This window comes from Kogia breviceps, chromosome 6, assembly GCF_026419965.1.
Source record: "Kogia breviceps isolate mKogBre1 chromosome 6, mKogBre1 haplotype 1, whole genome shotgun sequence".
NCBI classification, from domain to species: Eukaryota; Metazoa; Chordata; class Mammalia; order Artiodactyla; family Physeteridae; genus Kogia; species Kogia breviceps.
Window position 1 is genome coordinate 95885368 of NC_081315.1, and position 22549 is coordinate 95907916.

Below are 22549 nucleotides of genomic sequence, written 5' to 3' on the forward strand. Positions count from 1 at the left end.
CTGCCCATGAACTGCCGGTGTATTCTCACTCAGTCCATTTCCATCCTTCTCCTGCCGGTCTCTGTACCACAGGGAGCTACAATTCCCAGGTTCCCTTGCTTCCTGCTTCCGGGTTGGTTGAGGCAATCGGAAGCTCTGGTAGAAGACTGGGGGGTCGGAGGACAGGAGAGTCAGGGTGTTTCTCCTTCTGTGTTTCTGGTGGTGTCTCCCACAGCCTCTGTACCTTTTCTGTGGCTCTGGTTCCTTCTGGATAGTTCCTTCCCCAACTGTTCACATCCCACCAGTCAGTCCCCACCTTGGAGCCCCAGCCACAAGCCCTAGCTCTGGACTCTGGTGGCATCACTCTTCCCATTGTCCCAGCCCTAGGAGTGGTGGTGGTTTCCTGTGGTGGGTAGTCTCATCATCATGTCTATCTTCTGCATGATCCCATCACTTGTCTAACCAATTCCCTATATTAAATTCCCTTTGATTGAAAGTCCTAGAGTGGTTTCTGATTTTCTTGCTAGATCCCAACTAATAAATCATTTATGTGAATTAAAAATACATGCATGTTCTGGTAAAAGGACTGGGCTGTGAGTCAAGATGGCTGGGATGGAATCCAAGTTCTGCCCCCAACCCGATGTGAAACCTTGAGCTCTTTGTCTATTCTCCTTGGGCTTTGGATTGAAATTCACAATGTTGGTGTTGGATTACAGGTGTGTGTGTAAGTACATTCATACACAAATGCATATATATGTGTATACATGTCCAAGAAGATGGTTTTTTTCCATGGATAATGTGAATTCAAGGATTTCTATGAAAAAGTACATGGTAGGTGCCCTTGGAATGGAGAAGGAGGATGAAAAAAGGTAAACAGAGAAACATCAAGTCCTAATACTGACCAAGAACATTAACATGACATAACTACTATCCAAACATGAGGTCTCGAACAACTAATTATTCATGTCCCTTTGTACATGGAGACACCTCCCAAGTTTGAGAGAATTATGTCTGACCTCAGACACAGCATTGACACCATGGGTACGATGCACGAAAGTGGGAGGTGGGCAAACTCCCTCATTTGAGCCTCTCTGCGCCTCTCCCCATCCTGTGGGTGGTGACTTCCATGTGCTGTGTGACCTCTGGCTGCTCAGAGCCCTCTAATCAAGTGGGGAAGAAGGAAAAACAAATATTAGGGGACAGCAAGCAGTTTCTCCCCAAACAGAGGAGTAACATCTTTTAGGGAAGATCTCTGGGCTGGAGGAGATAGACTGTGCTGCCCAAGACAGAAAGGCAAGATCAGAGTTTCAATGAGGGAACCAACCGTCCTGTGTCTAAAGAAACAACTGGAAAGCGACGCATGACCTTGCAAAGCAGTGGTTCTTGACCATTTGACCAGCCCACGTGCTACCACGCAGGACTAGACACATCACCGATCGCCTTACACATCCTGGTCCCGAAGCCAGGTCAAGCGGTTCCGGGCTTGTATTCACGGTCACTTCTTCATGGACCTCCTGCTGAGAACCGGGAGCGTGCTCTTTCTGACCTGGCCGCGCCGGGGGAGGCAGCCCAGCCCGGGAAGGCTGCTGGCGCCATCTAGTGCCCAAATGGAGAACCGGCTCAGCACGCACCTCTGAGCTGGGATTTCAAGCCACCGGGGCTCTGGGCTTTCCAAACCCCATCTGCCTTTTCAAAGACTTCACAGCTTGCCAGTTTGCAAATATTGGAAAATCACTGTGCTTTGAAATCTTCAAGGAGTAAACCTCCTGAGCCCATTGCCGGTAGAGCCCGTGAAGGCTGCCAATTACCTAAAGCCCAAGGAGCTGCTGGCAAATTGGACATTCTGGGCATTTAAAACCCACCATCCACACGCACAGAATCACAGGAAACGTGGCATCCAGATTTTATCCTCAGCATCTCTCAGGGGCTACCTGAGCTGTTCCTAAGAGAAAAATCTCTCCCCTGAGATGTGAGGACATTGGCTTTCCAGAGCTCCCCACCACCGCTACCTCCAAATAACAATTTCAAAAACAGTTGTTGGTTCACATTTAAAATTTAGAGCCACGTGTTCTTTTCTCCTTAGAGGGGAGAAGAGGGTAGCTGTTTCAGGGTTCATTAAACCCTACTTTCTTCACCAGGATTCTAGGCATAAATGGTTTAGCTGTTCCACCCCCTTTTTGTTAAGACACTTTGCAATCAGACCCAATCTTGAAAAATGAATTTTCAGCTGCAATTGCTGGAAAAGGGCCTTGATTTATTTATATCAGCTAATGTTGCCATTCAACAGGAAAGAATAATAATAACACAAGAAATAAACTTGAGCCCTGAGTTAGGGTGCCAGATTTAGGAACCCACAGTTGTTCTTTTTTGTTATTGTTGTTCTGAAATAGGCGAGGAAGAAAACAAGCTCCCAGTGTGGACTGGAATGAATTCATAAATATCAAAACGACTTATTTTGACACTGTGCTTCCAGGGAAAGAAATAGGATTTGGGAGGGCCTTTTTCGTCAAAGACTTTATTGCTATTACAACCATCCAAAATTTGTCAGGAACATCTTGGACAGTGTTTTCATTTTGACCCAAGGCCATGGTCACTCAGCAGCTCCCGAGGCTCTCCTCCTCCTTCCCCTACCCCAGGCAAAGGAAGGTGCAGGTAGCACAGAAGTGGGGAGACTTCCCTCTCCTCTTTTCCAGGATCAGGCTCATGCCAAATGTGCTGGAAGGAACTGACTTTTGTCTTTCGATTTAGGTTGGAATTTGACAGGCGCCTTTTACTTTGCCATCAGTTTCTCAATTCAGGCAATTTCATGGCTTCTTTACTGCCACTCAGACGAGTCTGTGGCAGCGGGGCTGTTAGATGCAGCCTCGGCTGAGGAGCAGCTCAACTGCTGCGGAGCTTGGCTTTCCTGGCAGCCCAGTCCCACTCTGGAGGTTGTGCTGACAACTCAGGAACAGCCCAGAGTTAACGGGCAATGGGGACAGCCTGAAGAGGGACAGTGTGTCCTGGTTAATTATCCGGCAGAATTGGATGTCTGAGAGCTGTCTGTATACTTACTTTCAGTGAATCAGACAATAATAAAGTAGAGCTCATTCATCCATTTAACAAGTATTTATTGAGAGCTGTGTGAAGCTTGGCTGGAAGTAATTAGCCAATTAAACAGAACTGTGCTGGAGGGGAGGAGTGATCCAGGCAGAGAGATAGGCAAGTCCAGTGTCTAGGCCGTTTGCTTGGCCTGTTCTGGGAAGAGCAGGAAGGCAGGTAGAGTTGGAGGCAGAGAGGGAGGCACAGAGGGGTGGTGATGAGGCTAGAAGTGGAGCCCAGCCAGGAGGCCACATCATGCAATGCTGTTTAGGCCACGGTAGGGACTTGGGATTTTAATCTAAGTAAGATAGGAAGTGACTTCCGAGCTTGAGGGTCATGTTGCTTCAAGTCCCATGGGGGCCTTAAAATGCCATAACCTTTAGGTCGAGACCCCCTCCTTAGCATGGGACCCTCCTCCTCCCCCACTCCACCTCCATCTCCACACACACCAGCCCTAGAGCTCTTGTGGCAACATCCCTGCCTCTGCCCAGCAAACTCCTACCCACCCTTTAAGACCCAGTTGCCCGTCACTGCCCCTCACCAGCCTTCCTTGCCTTCCTCGGACTGTGAATTCCCCTCTTTTTTTTTTTTTTTTTTTTTTTTTTTGCGGTATGCGGGCCTCTCCCGCTGCAGAGCACAGGCTCCGGACGCGCAGGCTCAGTGGCCATGGCTCAAGGGCCCAGCCACTCCGCGGCATGTGGGATCCTCCCGGATGGGGCACGAACCCGTGTCCCCTGCATCGGCAGGCAGACCCCCAACCACTGCGCCACCAGGGAAGCCCTGAATTCCCCTCTTTGCATCATGGACACACTCCTGTTATACAGGGTCAATGCCATCCCTTGAAGGGGCCTCCTGCCCTCCAAGCCTGAAGGTCCTAGTGAGAGGAACCCAGTTCTGGGCCTCAGTCAGAGCAAGCAGAGTAGGTGGATGGGTGAGCAGATGAACCAGTGAAAGAGTAGCTGGGGGAGTGGGACTCCCCCGGTGGTCCAGTGGTAAAGAATCCGCCTTCCAATGAAGGAGATGCAGGTTCGAGCCCTGGTCAGGGAAGTAAGATCCTACATGCCGCAGGGCAACTAAGCCCCTGCACCACAGCTACTGAGCCCGCGTGCCTCCACTAGAGAGAGAAAAACCTGCACACCACAACTAGAGAGAAGCCAGCACACCACAACAAAGAGGATCCGGCATACCACAACAAAAGATCCCGCATGCTGCAGCTAAGCCCCGATGCAGCCAAAAATAATAAATAAATAAATAAATATTTTTTTTTAAAAAAACAGCAAGCCAACTGACGGTGAACAATTAACCTCCTCAGATTAAAAAAAAAAAAAAAATTAAGAAAAAAAAAGAAAGAGTAGCTGGGAGAGTTAACTCATTAGCTCCCTGTCCGCCATCCACCCCACAGTGGCCAGGAGTGATCCAGAGGTGGGCTGGCCACCAGCTACTTGGGTTTACATCCAACCTCCACCAATTACTCCTTTGGGGACTCTGGGCCAATGGCTGTGCCTCACTTCTTCAGGTAGAAAATAGAGATAATAATAATGCCACTCCCTGCCCTTAGAGTTGTTGAGAGAAACAAATAAATCAATGAATAAAAAAATTTAGGATGGTGCCTAGCACACAGTGATCGCCTGGAAAGTGCTAGTAATATTGGGGCAGCTATTGCTGTTGCAAGGGGAGGGGCTGCAGGAGGCAAGGAGAGGGCGGTGAACTCTGCTGCCCTCTTCCCAGCTTGGCTGGGGGCAGTTCTGCACCACAGGTGCCCTTCCTGGAAACCGTGTGTCAGAGGTGCTAGAGGAAAACACATGTTCATTAATCTCCCTGTAACACCATAGTCAAAGTGGCTTTCTAGTCCCAAACTCTTCTCTTGGGACCAATTGCTATGCCCTTTTCCTATGGAGGGAGCAGATTTAGGGAGGTAGGGGTGGGGTAGTTTAAAGAAGTTGGGCTCGGAGCCAGCACCGTGCCACCTGTCAGCTAAGCGTCCTGGGGCACGAGATTTCTCCTCCTAGTCCTGATTTCCTTGGCTATTTTTTTAAAAAATTTAAGTTTATATCCATATTTAGTCACATATCATATGTGTGATTTTGATTGTTTACTTTTTAACTTTTTATTGGAGTATAGTTACTTTACACTGCTGTGTCAGTTTCTGCTGTACAGCAAAGTGAATCATCTGTACGTATACATAGATCCCCTTTTTTTGGATTTCCTTGCCATTAAGATCACCGCAGAGCACTGAGTAGAGTTCCCTGTGCTATACAGTAGGTTCTCATTAGTTATCTGTTTTAAACATAGCAGTGTGTATATGTCAATCCCAATCTCCAAATTCATCTCACGTGCCCCCCTTTCCCCCACTTGGTGTCCATATGTTTGTTCTCTATGTCTGTGTCTCCATTTCTGCTTTGCAAATAAGTTCATCTGTACCAGTTTTCTAGATTCCACATATATGCGTTAATATACAATATTTATCTTTCTCTGACTTACTCACTCTGTATGACAGTCTCTAGGTCCATCCACGTCTATGCAAATGGCACAATTTCGTTCCTTCCTATGGCTGAGTAATATTCCATGGTATATATGTACCACATCTTCTTTATCCATTCCTCTGTTGATCGGCTTTTAGGTTGCTTCCATGTCCTTGGCTTTGGAAAAAGGCTGATGGCTTGAGACCTACCTCTGAGGGCCATGGTGGGGTCTGGGCCGTGGTTCCATGTGAGGCAGCAGAGTCAGGCTATTATGGCTCAGATTCTGCCCTCTGTTAGCTGTGGACCTGGTGAGTTACCCAGTCTCTCTGTGCCTCAGTTTCCTCAACTAAAAAATGGGATGATAATGATAGCTCTTACCCTGTCGTGGGTGTTCCCCCAAATCTGTTTAAGTCCTAACAGTTCATTAAGTCCTAACCCCCCATACATCAGAATGTGACTGTATTTGGAGATGGGGTCTTTAAAGAGGTAATTAAGGTAAAATGAGGTCATTGGGGTAAGCCCTTGTCCAACGTGACTGGGGTCCTTATACGAAGACGAGATGAGGACACAGACACACAGAGGGAAGACGATGTGAGGACACAAGGAGAAGGTGACCATCTACAAGCTAAGGAGAGAGACTGCAGTGGAAACCCACCCTGATGACATCTTGATCTTGGACTTCCAGCCTCCTGAATTGTGAGAAAATACATTTCTGTTGTTTATAGTACCAGTCCGTGATACTTTGTCATGGCAGCCCCTGCAGATTCAGATACCCCAGTAGGGGTTGTGAGGATTAAATGAGACAATTGGGGCACATCGGGTGCTTTGAAGAGGGCCGGGCAGGCAGCAAAGGCTCCACACGTGCTCCTCCTAGGAAAGGGCCTGGTGCACACAGGGCTCAGGGAGAGGTGTCACATCTGAAGGGGACCCCGTCTCTTAGTTGTCCTCAGACCCCATGGCACTTTCGGTACCGACTGCAGGCCACGTTGCCAGGCATCGCCGGGGGGGGGGGGGTGCGACACAGCCAGAGGCGAAGCAGGTGTTCTTCTGCCTTCATAAGGAAGGCGGCCTCACAGTCTGATCTGCAGAAAGAGAGAGAGAAAGGAACCGTGGAAGAAAGAAATCCTCACCACAGGGACCAGAGCAAAAACGGCAGCATGATCGAGAAATAGGGGTCCAGCGCTGGGCTGAAAGGGGACCCAGAACAAGCTGAGGTGGACCTGGGGAGAGCAAGCAGGCGCCAGCAACAGCATTTTAAAAGCCTGAGGTGGAATCTAAAAAAGAGATACAAATGAACTTACTTACAAAACAGAAATAGACTCACAGACATAGAAAACAAATTTATGGTTACCGAAGGGGAAAGTGGTGGGAGATAGGGGGAGATAAATTAGGAGTTTGGGATTAAAATATATACACTACTATGTATAAAATAGATAACCAACAAAGACCTACTGGATAGCACAGGGAACTCTACTCAATATCTTATAATAACCTAAATGGAAAAGAATCTTAAAAGAATATATACATATACATACATACATATATATATATGTATAACTGACTCACTTTGCTGTACACCTGAAACTAACACAACGTTGTAAAGCAGCTATATTTCAATAACAACTTTTTTTAAAAAGCCTGTGGTGGGAAGGAGCCGAGAAGCTGGGGGAACAAGAGGCCAGCAGTCGGTAAGGAGTCAGGACCCCCTCCTTCCTCCCTTTTGAAGAGCATAGACAGGGGTGCAGCAGGCTTGGATTGTGCCCCAAATGGGCCTCAGTTTCCTTATCAATAAAATGGGGAAGGGGCATAATTACAGTGTCCTCGCAGAGTTGTGAGGATAAAAGAGTTTATATATGAAGAGTACTCGGAACAGCACCTACACATAGGAAGAGCTCTACGTGTTATCTTGTATCGTTATTATTCTCCAACAAAGATAACAAGCAGCAATGAGTGAGCACTTGCTATGTGCCAGGCACCTAAAAGCTTTACCTGGAACATTTCATTGAGTCTTCAGAGCTGCCCTTGGAGACCAGAACTGTCATAATTTCCGTTTTGCAGGCAAGGACCTAAGCCCTATGAACATAGTGTCCAAGTGCCGAGTACACGGCCAAGCCAGGACATTACCCAGGACAGCTGGACCTGGGGGTGGCCCCAGGAGTGGGTCCCCGGCAGCTGAGGCCGACACCATCCTGACAGAAGACACCACCTCTGTCGGTGCCCTCATGCAAGGTGGTCTCACAGCCTCTGCTAGACGGTGCCACTCCCAGGTCTCCCCAGCCCGCTCGGCATCTGCAGAGGAATCCAGTCTTCTCCTCCAGGAGCCCAAGAGGAAGCAAAGCTGAATTTTAAATTTCTAGCAGGTTCAGAGGCTCTGTGCTCTGCCTCGTCAGTCTCTGTTGAAGAGACAGACGTGGTTTATTCTTGCACGGCTGAGGGGGGCAAAGCCCAGAGGAGCAGAACAGAAGGTGTTTCCTCTTCACAGTCGCTGAGATGAGAACCCAGGGTTTCAGAGGTTTCCTCATTACAGTTTGGTGATGTGCTGTTTCTCTCCACCTAGAGGAGGAGAGACCATGGGTGGCTGTGTGGAGGCTTCATGTCTTTGCAGGCAACTACAAAGGATGCCGTAAAGTGGATGGGCAGGCAGGGCTGGCAAAAGACTCAGGGGGCAAGTCAGGGCGAGTGGTGGTTGGCAGCACTTGTTCAACATCTATCTCCCTGACCGCTCCAACTGCTGGGCTCTCCAGGGCCCTTCTGGTTGGTTCTAAGAATCAAGGCCATCCCTGGGCACTTCTGTGAAGAAGGCCAACATTGCATCTGAGGCTCCCTCTCCACTTTCTTTGTGCCGTATCAGGATTACTTTTGGTTGCAAGCAATAGAGATCCGGGAAAAAAAAAAAAAAATTGGCTTACATAAGACAGCTGTTTATTTCTCCCTCACACAAAATCTGGGAAGTCAGAAGTCTAGGGCTGGTGTAGTACTTGGCCAAGCCTCCAGGGACTCAAGCTCCTTCCAGCTTATTCCTCTAACTTCCCCAGGGCCAGGATCATTCCCATAGTACAGGATGGCAGCTAGAGCTCCAGACATCACACCCGTGTTCCTGGTAGGTGGGTGGAGGAAGGCATAGAGAAAAAAGTGCTCAACTATCTTTTAAGGGAAGTTCCTAAAAGAGCCACATGACAATTCTGCTTACTTCCCGTTGGCCAAAATTTAATCATATGGCCAAGTGCAGCTGCAAAGCAGACTGGGAAATGTAATCTTTATTAGGGATGATCAGGGCCCTCTTAAAAATTGTGGGATCTGTTATTATGGAAGAAGGGAAATGGATGCAATTTCATGGGGTTACCTACCAATCTCAACCACACGTCCTCACCACTAAACTGTCAATGTAAGAGAAATTAATATTTTCTGTAACGTGTGGGGCATGATTGACTTTCCCATAAGCTAAGTCACTCGGTCATTGAGCGGTAGGTAAGTACGGGGCTTCTAACCCTGACTTAGCCAGGTACAAACAGTGATACCTTGGACAAGTAACTAATTCTCCCTTTTCTAATAAACAAAATGGATAGGGTTGTCTGGAGGATTAAACAAGAGGGTGGGTAAAGTTCCCGGCACACAACATGTGTCCCTTTAAAATAAAGATCTGCTTTATAAGGTCGTGACAAGGATTCAATGAGAGGATGGATTAAAGCATTTAGCACAATGCTTAGCCCTTAAGAAAACACAGCAGTTGGGGCATGGTATTATTTAAGCCTCTCAAAATTCCTGCAAGATGTCAAAATATAATTTTTAAAAAGTTAAGGGCTTCCCTGGTGGCGCAGTGGTTGAGAATCCGCCTGCCAATGCAGGGGACACGGGTTCGTGCCCCGTTCTGGGAAGATCCCACATGCCGCAGAGCTGCTGGGCCCTTGAGCCATGGCCGCTGAGCCTGTGCTTCCAGAGCCTGCGCTCCGCAACGGGAGAGGCCACAGCAGTGAGAGGCCCGCATACCGAAAAAAAAAAAAAAAGTTAAAAACACAGCTGTTTTTAAAAAATGGCCCTTATAAAATATAAAATGAATACAAGGCAAAATCTTATTGAAGACCTGTTAAATAGTGAGGGAACCAGTAGGATGGCAAAGCTGATTAATAGAGTATTTGAAGTACTGATAGGTAAGGGGAGGAAAAAAATAAAAAAGAATGTTAGAATAAGAGCCACAGGCTAGGTGTGAAACTGGTTAATATTCTACATGGCAATAAAGTCACAGGTTATCTTTTCTACCAGGAAGAAATCATCTCCATCTTTACAGAGCAAAATCAGCAAGTTAACATGTAATATTCAGTGCTGGGGCTCTATTTGATAATAAACAATATAGTCAAACACAGGTAGGTTCTCCTAGAGAATTAAATAACCCTTGATGAAAAAAAACAAACAAACAAACAAAAAAACCCCTGGTGAACCTGGTTGCTTCAACATGCCATTGAAAGCGTATGCAGTCACTTTCTTGCTTTATTTCCACGTTTCGGAAAATTTTTCTTAGAGGTAATTCTCAATTATTGAGGAGATATTTGCTGATTCTTTCATGGGCACCTGGAGGAGGACAAGAAATGACCGCTGCCTTCTAGGTTCTTCCTGTCTGGCGTGTGTGCGGTGGGCAGGAAGGAGAGTGGGCTTGACTTTACTATGTGGACACAGTGTTCGTTGGCCATGCAACCCTGGGAAGACGTCCAAGGAGTCAGAAAGACGAGGAGTCAGGTGGAAAAGGGAAGAGGAAGTTTCCAGGCCAAAGAAATGCCCAGAGTTAGGGCTGGGGACTGTCTGGCACGCGATGCGAGCCGCAGGCAGCTCGGTCTGGCCGCAGCACAGAGCTGGTGTTTTTACACATGAGAGGAAAAAGAACTTGTTCTCTAAGTCCCTCTAGGAAGCAGAAGAACTGGGCTTGCACGAAGTCCACCCTTTCTCACAATCCCACCTCTCCTCTCATTGTTTTTTAAAATCTGCCCTCGAGGGACCAAAGTTCTACGCTTAGTCATTTGCACTTTGGCATTCATCTAAACCAGCCTGTTGCTTCTCCTGGGCGGCCTGAATTTTAGACCTTGTTCTTCTAAAGTGAGATGGAAAGCATGGACCTGCGACCTGCGTTAAAGGAATTCCTGGCATCCCGGTGCTGGAGGGGCAGGGAGCGTCCCCCCTCCCTGAAACCCCAGGACCCCCTGAGGGGCCGGCTGAGGTTGCTCAGTAACCAGTAATCAGACAGGAGCAGGGAGAAAACGAGTCTGCTTTATCACCTAGATGTCGGCTCCTCTTACAAGCGCATTAGGTTTGATGAGAATATGGCCTCTGGGCCCAAAGATGGATGTTCCTTTGACATATTCAGACTTATAAAATTGGAGGTAGTTTAATTGCCTGAGAAGCAGTTACTTCTAAACTCGCGCTGGCCTTTGCTGAGACTGAGATCATTGGTGAGACTGGAGGGGGTAGAGGGGGAGAAGCCCAGCGACATAGCCCTCATCATTCCATACTTCCAATCGTTTCTTGTGAAGTCCCTGATGCATAGTGCTGGGAGAAAATATACGTGTCACTTCACCTGGCATTTGGGTGATTCATGATCAGACGCAACCACTCTGCCTCTCTACCTTAGGTTCTAGTGGAAAAACTGTCCTTCTACTCCAATCACGTAATTGAGAAGGAGCTGCCACTTTACATTAAGCTATTCATTTTTTCAATCAACAAATATTATGGAGTCCTGCTATGTGCCAGGCACTGTTGTAGGCACTGGGGCGGCAATGGGGAACAAAATAGACAAAGCTCTTGCCCCCTCAGAGTTTACATTCTAAAACAGGTAAGACAGACCATAAACAAATAAGTATGTCAGATAGTCAGAAATTTAGGTGAAGAGATAAATGGGGGTGGTACGTTGGATCGCGCTAGTTTAGATACAGTGGTTGGGGAAGCTCCAAGAGGGTAGTGGCATTTGAGCAAAGACCTGAAGGAAGCAAAAATCTGCAGGAAGCAAGGGCATGGGTGATCATAACGCATATCTATGGGGCTTCCAAGAAGCCAGCGCAAGTCTTGGTATTGATCCTCCTAGACATTCTCTGAGATGGGTCAGGTAGCATATGTGATCTTGTCGTATGGATGGAGAAACTGGGTTTCAGAGAAATGATCTGACACAAAGGAAAGGAGTGTGAAGCCAGGGTATCCAACACAGAGCCAGTACTTCCCTTGGTAGAGAGGCCTCGATCTGAACGGGTCCAAAGCTCTTAACACAACGGGGCTTAGCCTTCCTTTCCCGGCTCATCGTAAGCTGAGAACGGTGCTGTTCAGCGTCCTGGTGAAATGCCGAGCTCTGTCCCCTGCTGTGGTCTCAGGGCTGCTCTTGGTAGCTGCGTGTGACTTTGGACAAGCTGCTTAACCTCTCTGGTTCCCAGCTTCCTCATCTGTAAGGTGGAGGTGATAATAGAACCTGCTTCACTGTGTAAGTCCTGGTGAGGCTTACACAGGGAGTGAGTCGGCACGTAGGAAATGCTGTCTAAGGGTCCCCAGCAGTTTACTCACTGACTGAGTTTTGGGTGATGTTGTGGGTTGAATTGTGTCCCTCCCAAAAGATATGCTGAAGTGCTAACTTCTGGTACCTGTAAATGTGACCTGATTTGGAAATAAGGTCTTTGCAGATGTAATAAAGTTAAGATGAGGGGTGGACCTAATCCAAGATGACTATTGTCCATAGAAGAAGAGGCATACAGACAGAGACAAACAGCATGAACCCATGTGATCACAAGGCAGAGATTGAAGTGATATGTCTACAAGTCAAGGGACAACAAGGATTGCTGGCCACCAGAACCTAAGAGGAAGGCATGGAGCAGATACTCCTCCGGAGCCTTCAGAGAGAGCACAGCCTTGCTGACACCTTGATTTTGGACTTCTGGCCTCCAGAACTGCAACAGGATCCATTTCTGTTATTTTAAGCCACCAAGTTGGTGGGACTTTGCTACACCAGCCACAGGAAACTAATAGAGGTGACACAACTGGTCTTTGGAAGAGCTGAGTATCTAGACGGGAGCCAGAGATCTGTGTCCCGGGCCCTGTTTTTTTGGATCAGATCCTTAGAGATTTGCTGGTGCCTGCAGTTCTGGGACCAGATGATGGAATCCTTGGGGGCTGCTTTGGAAATGGAGAGAGAAAACTGGGGAAAGCTCTAGTGTAATCCTAAACCAGAGCCCTTCAATCTGGGCCTTTAGCCCTGAGTACAGAGGCTGAGAATAGGGGCTGCCACACACTTCCTGGCTCAGAGAAAGAGTTCTCTAGCTTTTTGGACAGTATGACAGAACCCATGAAGCTGTCAGTTTAAATAAGGATGAAATCGGAAGCATGGGCCTTCACCGGAGCTTACCGGAAACCCAGATTGTAAAATGCAAAGGAGAACGAATCAGAACGATCTGGCCAGGGTTTGGGCCAGCATTCCAGAGGACTGATTCAAGACAGGGAACAGATTCCTGGCCCCCAGCAGTCTCAAAGCTCTCGGTAAAAATATCAACACAGGCTAAAATGAAATCTCATGGGCGGGTGCAGAATAATTTCCCAGTGAAGATTTAGAATTACAGCCTCTTCGGGGTGGGAGGGACCTTAAAAGTCAGCCTGTATTATACAGCTGTTGGAAGCAAGGCCTTTGGGTTCGAGTCCACCTCCTTGACACTGGGGAGTGACAGCTCCAAGCTCTGTGACCCTTGGGCTTCTTTCCTTCTATGACATGGGGACCAGGTACCAACATCCGGGCTTTAAAGATGTTTGTAATACACTTGGCACAGTGCCTGACTCATCACAACTACTGAGAGAGTGCTAACTCTTGTTATTAGAATTGCTGTTATTTACTCCAACTCCCCAGTGAGGGGAGGCCAGGGTCCCTTTGATAAAGGGCCCTCCTGCTTTCAAATGTCTCCAGCCCACGCCTCTCTGAACACCTCTGTCAGAAGCTTCTTTTTACAGTAGGAGAGCTCCTTGCAAGGAAGATCCACTTGGCTGAGCTGTGCTCCGTGTTTACAGACAGGCAGTGTTGTCAAATGGTTAGGGGCATGGGCCCTGGGCCACATTTTAATCCCACCTCTCCCACTTAAGAGCTTTATGCCCTTGAGCAAATTACTCAACCCATAAGTTAACTCATGGTCACAGTGGTCAAGTAACCATTTCCATTTTGGTTACATAATGGTTTTATATTCATTTCAGTATCTCGGCTTTCTCATCTGGAAGATGCTGCTGCTGCTGCTGCTGATGATGTTGATGATGATGATGTTGATGATGATGATGATGTTGATGTTGATGATGATGATGATGTTGATGATGATGATGTTGATGATGTTGATGATGATGATGTTGATGATGATGATGTTGATGATGTTGATGATGATGATGTTGATGATGTTGATGATGATGATGTTGATGGTGATGATGTTGATGATGTTGATGATGATGATGTTGATGATGATGATGTTGATGATGTAGCTGATGATGATGTTGATGATGATGATGTTGATGATGTAGATGATGATGATATTGATGATGATGTTGATGATGATGATGATGATGATGTTGATGATGATGATGATGTTGACGATGATGATAACACCTCTCTCCTACAGTTGTTGTAAGATTAAATTGGATAACATACAGAAGGCACTTAGTTAGAAGAGGGCCTGAGATACAGCAGGTGCACAATAATGAGCTGTTATGATGTAACTTCCGTCCCTCAGCTTAACCTATCATGTCCCTCCCCCAGTTTGTTTTTAATCTTAATCAGCAACATCTCCATCAGAGCAGCGACCCATCAAAACCCCAGTCTCAGCACTGGACTTGCTTGCACGGGACCTCACACTTGGTTTTCAGCTCTGCAGTCACCATCTTGAAGTTCTTAATTTTTGAACAAGAGGTCCCACAATTTTATTTTTCACCAAGCCCCACAAATTACGTAGCTGGTCCTGCCTGGAAAACTGGCCCCACTGGCTTCTTGGCTTCATGCATAAGCCGAGCCATGCAGGGCTGCCCTCAGTCGAGCTTGGTTCTCCCAGTGGTGCTGTTGGCCACTGCATGCAGCAGGATTGGCTAGTTTGGGGCTTGGGTGTCCAGTGCACCCCGTCTCGTGTCTCTTCATTCACCCCTCCTCTCCCTGTCCCTTGGTCTCCACCCTCTCCTCCAACTCTCCCTGCTTCTGCTTGACAGCCAAGCTCAGAACCATTGGCCCCTCCAGAGGCATCTCTCTCCTTTCCCCGCAGGGATGGTAGGTAGAAGCACTCTACATTTGTGGGCTTGCAGTAGTGAAAGTGGATACTGTCTTTGGCAGTGTGGAAATCACGGTGAACTTTCCAAATCCAAAAAGATTATCAAGTAAGAATTATGGTTTCCTAGCCTGGAGGTGGGGTGTGAGAGTTAACAAAGAGTTCCTGACAACGAGGATGCTTGAGTGAAGCATTGGTGGTCATCGGGCTTTGCTCCCAATCAAGGAAATCATTAATGATCTACTATCATCATTAAACAGGAGAGTCTGTCCACCCGTCACTTCCCCAGGGTCAGTCACTGTCTTACTTATCTGGTTTCTAAGACGGTAAGAAAACTGTGTTGGTTTTCGGCAAACACAGCAGCCAGCAGGAGTTTTTTGGTCTTTTTTGCCACATAAGAAAATCTGCAGGGGAAGCAAATGGATTGTAGATGAAACAAGGTGACGTATGTTTTAAGACGCAGAAAAAGAGCTAAAGGGGTCTACATTTGGAGAAGGCTCACATTCACCAAATGTTTCCCCCTGGAAGAAAGACGCTGGCTAGACAATGGGGTAAAGCAGCCTGGTGTCTAAGGCAGAGCTCTGGGAGGGAAGGAAACGCTTGGCTGCCAGGATGAGAGTGGATGCCCTGCCTCTGCCTTAGGCCTGGGCCCTGGGGGATCCCCGAGGCTGGGTCCCTGGCTCGGAAAATAAGGCCTCAAAATTCCATTCATGCTGCTTAAATGTTAGGCCCCAGGGCTCTGTAATCAGGCAGGAGCCCAGGACTCCTCAGGATGGCAGACGGGGGGCTCCGATAATCCCTCTCCCATTTCATACTGAGTGAGCTGTCTTTCAGCTGGAAGGACCGCTCCCTGAGGCAAACTCTCTCATCACAGAAGGGCAAAGCCTCCCCCAGATTCCCCTGCTAACCAGAGACACCCTACACAGGCTGGGGTCAGCCCTGAGGGCATCTCCGAATGACAATGAACCTAGATGGGCAGGGCTGTCCTGGACTCCTGGGGCCTGCTCCGACCACTGCAATCTGCTCCATGGCTCAGAGAGCTTGGAGGCCTGGAGCAGGTCTTTGTGGCTTAGTGACAGTCTGCAAAGCTGCTGGCTCCTTCTCTGTTGCTTCTCCAGAGCCCAGACACTTCCCCAACATAGGCCCTAGAGACAGGAAGGCCTGTTGCTGCTGGAATGTTTACTCAGCCCCAAGGCATGGCCACCGCAGACAGCCAGAAAAGCAGCTGTTCCAACCACACCACACCCAGGGATGTGAAACCAGGGTTTGATCCAGAAGGAGGCTGGGCGGGGGGCGGGGGGCAGGGGGTGGGGGGCAGCCACATCCCCCAAGGTTGATCCTTGGGCTGGGGATTTAGGTTCGCAAACTCCATCCCGGGTTTGGGAATGCCATGAGACCTCGTCCTGCAGGGTGGATGGGCCCAAGAGGAGAACCCCAACTCCCGAAAGGCATTGGGTTCACAGCAAGAAGAGACTGGGCTTAGTTACAGGGACACAGCTTGAGTCTTCACCTTGCCCCCTGCTCCCTGGCCGAGTGTGGGCATGTCACTTCCCCTCTCTCGGCCTGGTTCCTTGTTTCTAATTTAGGAGACTGGAGCAGTCTCCTAAGGGAGCTTCCAGCTCTGAGTTTTTGATGATTTGAGTTTACAGAGCCCTGAGCTGGCTTTGCTGAGAGCATGTGGGGAATGAGGAAGCTGTAGAGGGCTGACTGGTGATTTCCCTGGTGAGTCTGGGGCCCTTGGGGAAGCTCCCACCACAGTAGACAGATCAGGCCCCATAGGGCAGCTATCCACATAGGTTTAGCTGAAATTTTGTAGCAGGAAGAAAGATGAGCTCATTAGATTTACCTGTGTAAACCAGTGCCTTTCACAGTTGAGTGTCCTGGGGAAGGGAGGGCTGAGAATTCATCTCATCAGGGCAGGAAGCCCGGTGTCTGAAGGCTGGCTGACCTAAAATGAGGCCGTACAAGCATATTTAATGGCACGGAAAAATGTTCAGTGATAAGGTGAAAAAAGCAGGTTATAAAAAGCAGCATATGTAGGACAGTCTTCTTATTATGGGAAGAAATATTTCCCTCTAAATGTAGAGACACACACAGAAGGAAAGGCCCTAAAATGCAAGGAGTGATTATCTCAGTTGTGGGATTTCCTGTAGCTTTTATTTTCTTTCTTTGTTCTTTTCTGTATTTTCCAAGCTCTTTTGTAACCAATAAAAAAAATTTTTTTTTCACAGAGAGCTGGGGCTTCTAACCCTGTCAAATACGTTGGCCTCACGTGCACAGGCTTTTCCCAGAAAAGGTCCTGCCCACAGCCTGGCTGAGGGCCAGTTCCTAAGCCATGTCTTAGTTTATACAAACCCATGGTGGCTTCAGAATTTCAGCACTGGAGTGACCTAGTGGGACACTCTGATTGGGAAGGAGAAGTTGAAGTTACATTTTAAATAAAATTGAGAGGGAATTCCCCGGTGGTCCAGTGGTTAGGACTCTGTGCTTCCACTGCAGAGGGCACAGGACCAATCCTTGGTTGGGGAGTTAAGAGATCCCGCAGGATGGGGCGGCACAGCCAAGAAAAAAAAAAAAAAAACGAAAGAAAGAAAGGGTAAGAAAAGAGTATAATAGAATTGAGAAAGCATCAATTGTCCATATAAAAGATTCCTGCCATCTCCCTCCTCCGGCACTGCTGATTGGACCAGCTGTAATCAGCTGAGCCAAGCACAGCCAATCCATGGGTCAGCTAGTGCCCTATGCAACAAAGATGAGCTGGGCCATCAAATTCCCTCTTGTGGGATTTGAACTGAGAAATTAGAAGAGCCAGGCTGTTAGCAGTGGGAATAGTAAATGAAAGGAGATGTAAGGAGACATAGCACGTGGTAAAGCGAGGGCCATGAGGTGCAGATGGTGCAAGTTATGAGAAAGGAGACATAATTATTAAAATGTATAGCAAAAGACATGAAAGAGCAGAGCTATGAAGTTTTTTAAAAAATGTTCCAGAGATTAGAAGAAAGGATAAGTCAAATGGTAACAAGAGAACAGAGCAAAAGTTCCAGAGAACAGGGTTGCCATGTTTCTTAGTTTGGGTTCCCTCAGAAGCAGACTCTGTGACAAAAATTTGAGCACAAATTTGCACTCAAAATATTTGGGCAGTAGTCCCAGGAAATTCCAGAAGAGGAGTCGGGAAGGGATAAGGGTGAGGAAAGGTAGTCAGTAAATGGTGCACGGATGTGGGCGACGGGAGCTTCATTGGGGGGGAAATAGGAATATGCACGCCTCAGATTTCTCCCCAGCCAAGAGGGAAGGAGGTTGGGGCATATATACGGCAACTCCTGGGAGGCACTGATTGAGGGCTGTACCCAGAGAGGTTGATTTTCTAGCATTCCGACCTGCCGCTTGTGGAAGAAGCTGCCTTCCATGGCTCCAGAATAACATTCCGTAGGCACAGAGACGCACATACTGGCATTTGGAATGATCAGAGGCACACTGCAAGGTCTGAGGGCTCTGGGCAGGGCCTTGGGCATGTCTACTTCACCAAGAGAGGAGCGACAGACAGACAGATGGACGCTGCAGCCTGGGTAAAAGAGATGATGAGGGAAGAGTCAGTCCCCCTGAGCTCTACATTTTTTATAACTGCCTGGTTCTTGAGCTTCATTACAATATGCCCCTGAGATCTGAGCTGCCTGGAGTGAGCCTAAGACACTGAAGGGGAAAATAGAAGGAGTCACTTCCTTTCTCCAGGACTCCACACCCTCCCCAGCTTCCTCTAAGGAAAGGACTGTCCTATATTGCCTAAGGTTTAGAAGCTATGAAAGATTAAGTTGCCTTGGATTGATTTTTAAGTAATAGAGTTTGGATTACTTACATAAACTACCATTCCCTCCTCTAATTCCCAATGACCATGCTGAGAAATTATGAGAAATTATGCAGAAGTTCCTCAGGTATGGGTTGAGAAGCCCTGAAAGGCTTCTGTACCTGTTTGCTGTCAATGCCACCATCATGACCTCATTGGACAAACATAATGATGTCTACTGTTTGCCACACACTGTGCTTAGTAGACATGACAGGACCTCACAGTGTAGCTCAGGGTGGACACAGACACTCCAAATTCCCTCACAATGTGGCAAGTGTTAAAATGGAGCTGTGCTCACAATGGTGGGTATCAACCAGGCAGAAGAGATGAATTCTGCTTATGGGAATTAAAAGAGACTTCACAGAGAAAGGGACTTTTGGACTGGGTTTTCAGGGGTGAGTAGAAGTTCACTGGGAGCTAGGGAAGGGAGACTAATTCAGGCAAGGAGTGTGGCGAAGCAAAAGCACTGAGCTAGGGAAGAGCCCAGTTGGTTTGGAGAATGGAGACATCAAAGGATAAATGGGAGAAAAGACTAGAAATGCCCCCAGACTGATTGTGAAGTACTTACATGTCAGGCTGAGTTTTGATTTTATTCAGCAAACACTGGGGACTCACAGAAGGTTGTCCATGGGAACTATTAAAATGCAGAAGCTCTGGGAGGGTAATAATCATCAGATCACTTTCCCATTCAAGAGCCAGATAAACCAGGGCATGGGCAAATGTGAGAGCCAAATTTATTTCCTAATACTTATTAATGTTAAAAGATAAATCGGGCTTCCCTGGTGGCGCAGTGGTTGAGAAACCGCCTGCCAATGCAGGGGACACGGGTTTGTGTCCCAGTCTGGGAAGATCCCACATGCCATGGACCGGCTGGGCCCGTGAGCCTTGGCCGCTGAGCCTGCGCGTCGGGAGCCTGTGCTCCGCAACGGGAGAGGCCACAACAGTGAGAGGCCCGCGTACCACACACACACACACAAAAGATAAACTGAAGCATATTAAAAATGTTTACAGTTTATTTGAGCAAAAATCAATTTGAATTGGGGAACATCCTATGTCATAGATAAAAAGGAGCTCTGAGGAGCTGTATAAAATGAAAGACTTTTATAGGCAGAAGGGAGTAGGAACAATAAAGTTACACTAGGCAAACAAGGGATTTGGTTATTGCAAAGTTGCTTTCCTTTAGATAATGGCAGGGATCTATCAGGCAGATGACCTAATGAGTGCTGGTCAGGTGATTCCTGATTGGTTTAAGACTCCATTTCTGGGAGAGCTCAGTTTAGTGATGTGAGGCTTAGTATAAGCAACTCTATTCTGGGCCTGTTGTCTTCTTTTTAACAATTAGCACCTACTATGGGCATGGCACTGAGCTAGGGACTGTGGGAACATACAGTGTCATCATATACAATCCCAGGAGAAATGTCACTTCAAAACAACTGGGGAAACAAAACTGGTAGCCCTAAGAAATTAAAGGATTATGGTAGTGAGGAGAAAAAAATCGATTATTTTTAGAGCAAAAAGAGGAGTTCCTTTTAGGGAGAGAACTAGTCTTTGCTCAGCAAACGAAAACACCTTAAAAACCATTTGTACTGGGTCGAATAGTGTCTTCCGAAAGTTCCTGTCCACTAATCAAGAAAAGATGAGGTCATACTGGGTTAGGGCAGGCCCTAAATCCAACATGACTGGTGTCCTTATCAGGAGAGGGAGATTTGGAAATACACAGATGCATACAGAGGGAACAGGGCCATGTGATGTTGGAAGCAGAGATTGGAATGATGCAGCTGACGGCCAAGGAGTGACAGGATCACCAGCCACCACTGGAAGCTGGGAATAGGCAAGGAGAGAGTTTTCTCCATCCTTCAGAGAGAGTACAGCCCTACTGACACCTGGATTTTGGAATTTGAGTCTCCAGAACTGTGAGAGAATAAATATCTGTTGCTTTAAGTCACCCAGTTTGTGGAATTTGTTACAGCAGCTCTAGGAACTAATACACCATTTGAGTGAAGAAAGATTCTTGGACAAAATCGGAAAGAAGAGGGATGAATAAAGAGAAGCCGGAACTTCTCCGCAGGAGGAAAGGAGAATAGGAAAAGTGGAGGGGTGGTGTGAGGGGAGATAAGGAATACAGGGGGAGAAAAGGCCAGCAGGAAGCAGCATATGAGGGGAAGACATGGCAAATGTGGAATTCCCACTGGCAGAGATGGCAGAGGGGCTTTGAGAAAAGCATACTTAATGTGTTTGCTAAATTTTAGGGTGGCAGAATAAGTGACAGTTTCAATCTCTTCTTGTACCAAAATCAACCTCAAACAACAAGGAAGGTGAAAACAGACACATTTGTGATGCACCTTTGTAACCTTAAACTATGATATGTGAAAATGAAAAACAGGTGAAGGAAATAGAAGGAGGAATGGCCAACCACTTGGCAGAACCAGGGAGGGTAAACCTGAGTGTCTGAGACGGTGACACTGGAAAGGATCCCATCCATTTGCCCACTCTGAGGTGGGAGTCGTTGGATGCAGAAAGGGAGGGTGTGACTGTGGGTTAAAATGGGAGACACCTTTGAAAGCCAGAATAAGGAGCAGTTAGAACTTCCAGGTCCCCACTTCTGCCTTACCTGTCAGACAAACAAATCCAGTCCCCCCTCCAGCATAGATATGAGATATAAATTCTAGAAACAATTAATCAGAGAGGCCCAGGAAACCACCTCCAGCACCACCTACAGTGTAGACATGAGCTATAACTTCTAGAAAAAATTAATCAGTGAAGCCCTGGATTCAAGGACACCAGGCATAGAGGGTGGGGCTGAGATGCTGAACTAAAAACAGGGAGAAAGTGAAAATCTGTTGAATGGTGATATCCTCAGCCCCTTTTCTTGCTCAGTTTCAGAACAGGTCTACAGTTGCTGACATTAGGGATTCTCCAGGAAATAATCTGCTAGCCCCTTAAATTACCCATGAGTTGAACCCACAAATAGACAAGTGCCCTTGCCTCGTTTCAGACATTCTAATCATCTATGAGCTTCCCATCAGCTTTGAGATTCTCAATCTAAGTAAAAACAAGTAGTCAAGAATCATCAGAACATTCAGAGGAAAAAGTAAAAATGGAGCTCTAGGAAATTAAAACTATGAGAGCCAAAATCTAAAATTAATTTTTAAAATTGTAAGAGAAAGTCAAATATGTTTACCAGAAAGGAGAGAAAAGGCAACATGATAAATAGAAGAAAAAAATTTAAAAATTAGGAAACTCACCCAGAAGGACCATCTTCCAAAGAATAAGAATTCCAGATAAAGAGAAAATAGTGAATACAGTACAGTGACAATCACTAAAGCCATTATTCAAGAAAATGTCCCCAAACTGAAGTGCATTCCCTAAACTAATAAGCTTCCTGATTAAAAGGACCCATGGAATGCCCAACAAAATGAATAGAAATAAATACATCTTTGTGAAATGGCAAAACACCCCAAGACACTAAAAGCTTCCTGAGAGATGGAGGGGGGGGAAAGTCATACATTAAAGATAAGGACTAACAAAGGCATCTGACAGCAACACTAGGAACTTAAACACAGTAGGATGGATACGTCTTCAAAAGTGTGAGTTAAAAAAAGAACTTGCAGCCTAAAATTCTATACCCAGCCAAACTATCAAGTGTGAACATACATAAAGACATTTTCAGACATCCAAAATCTCAAAAAAGTTATCAGGAAACTACTGAAAGATATTTCTTAGTCAAAATTAGGAGGTAAACAAAAAAGAGTAAAGTCAGGTAATGAGATTCACAGGAGAGAGTTAAAAGGAATCCCTGGGAGGATGGTGAAGAAAGATCCCAGATTTATATTTGGGCAGTTGGAAAATCGAGGATATCTGAGGGGAGAGGTGTGGTGTTATGGACCGAATGTTTGTCCTCCCAAAATTCATCCATTGGAATCCTAACCCCCAATGTGATG

General features: G+C 46.9%; 1 protein-coding gene across 1 annotated transcript in view; it reads right to left on the reverse strand.

The window, feature by feature from the left end:
• Nucleotides 1-238: 238 nt before the first annotated feature.
• Nucleotides 239-22549, reverse strand: part of SMIM20 (small integral membrane protein 20) — a 56682-nt gene continuing 34371 nt past the window's right edge. Inside the window, exon 3 of the mRNA XM_067036323.1 lies at nucleotides 239-248. Coding sequence (XP_066892424.1) covers nucleotide 248 — 1 coding nt within the window. The 3' untranslated portion in view covers nucleotides 239-247. The remainder of the gene's footprint in view (nucleotides 249-22549) is intronic.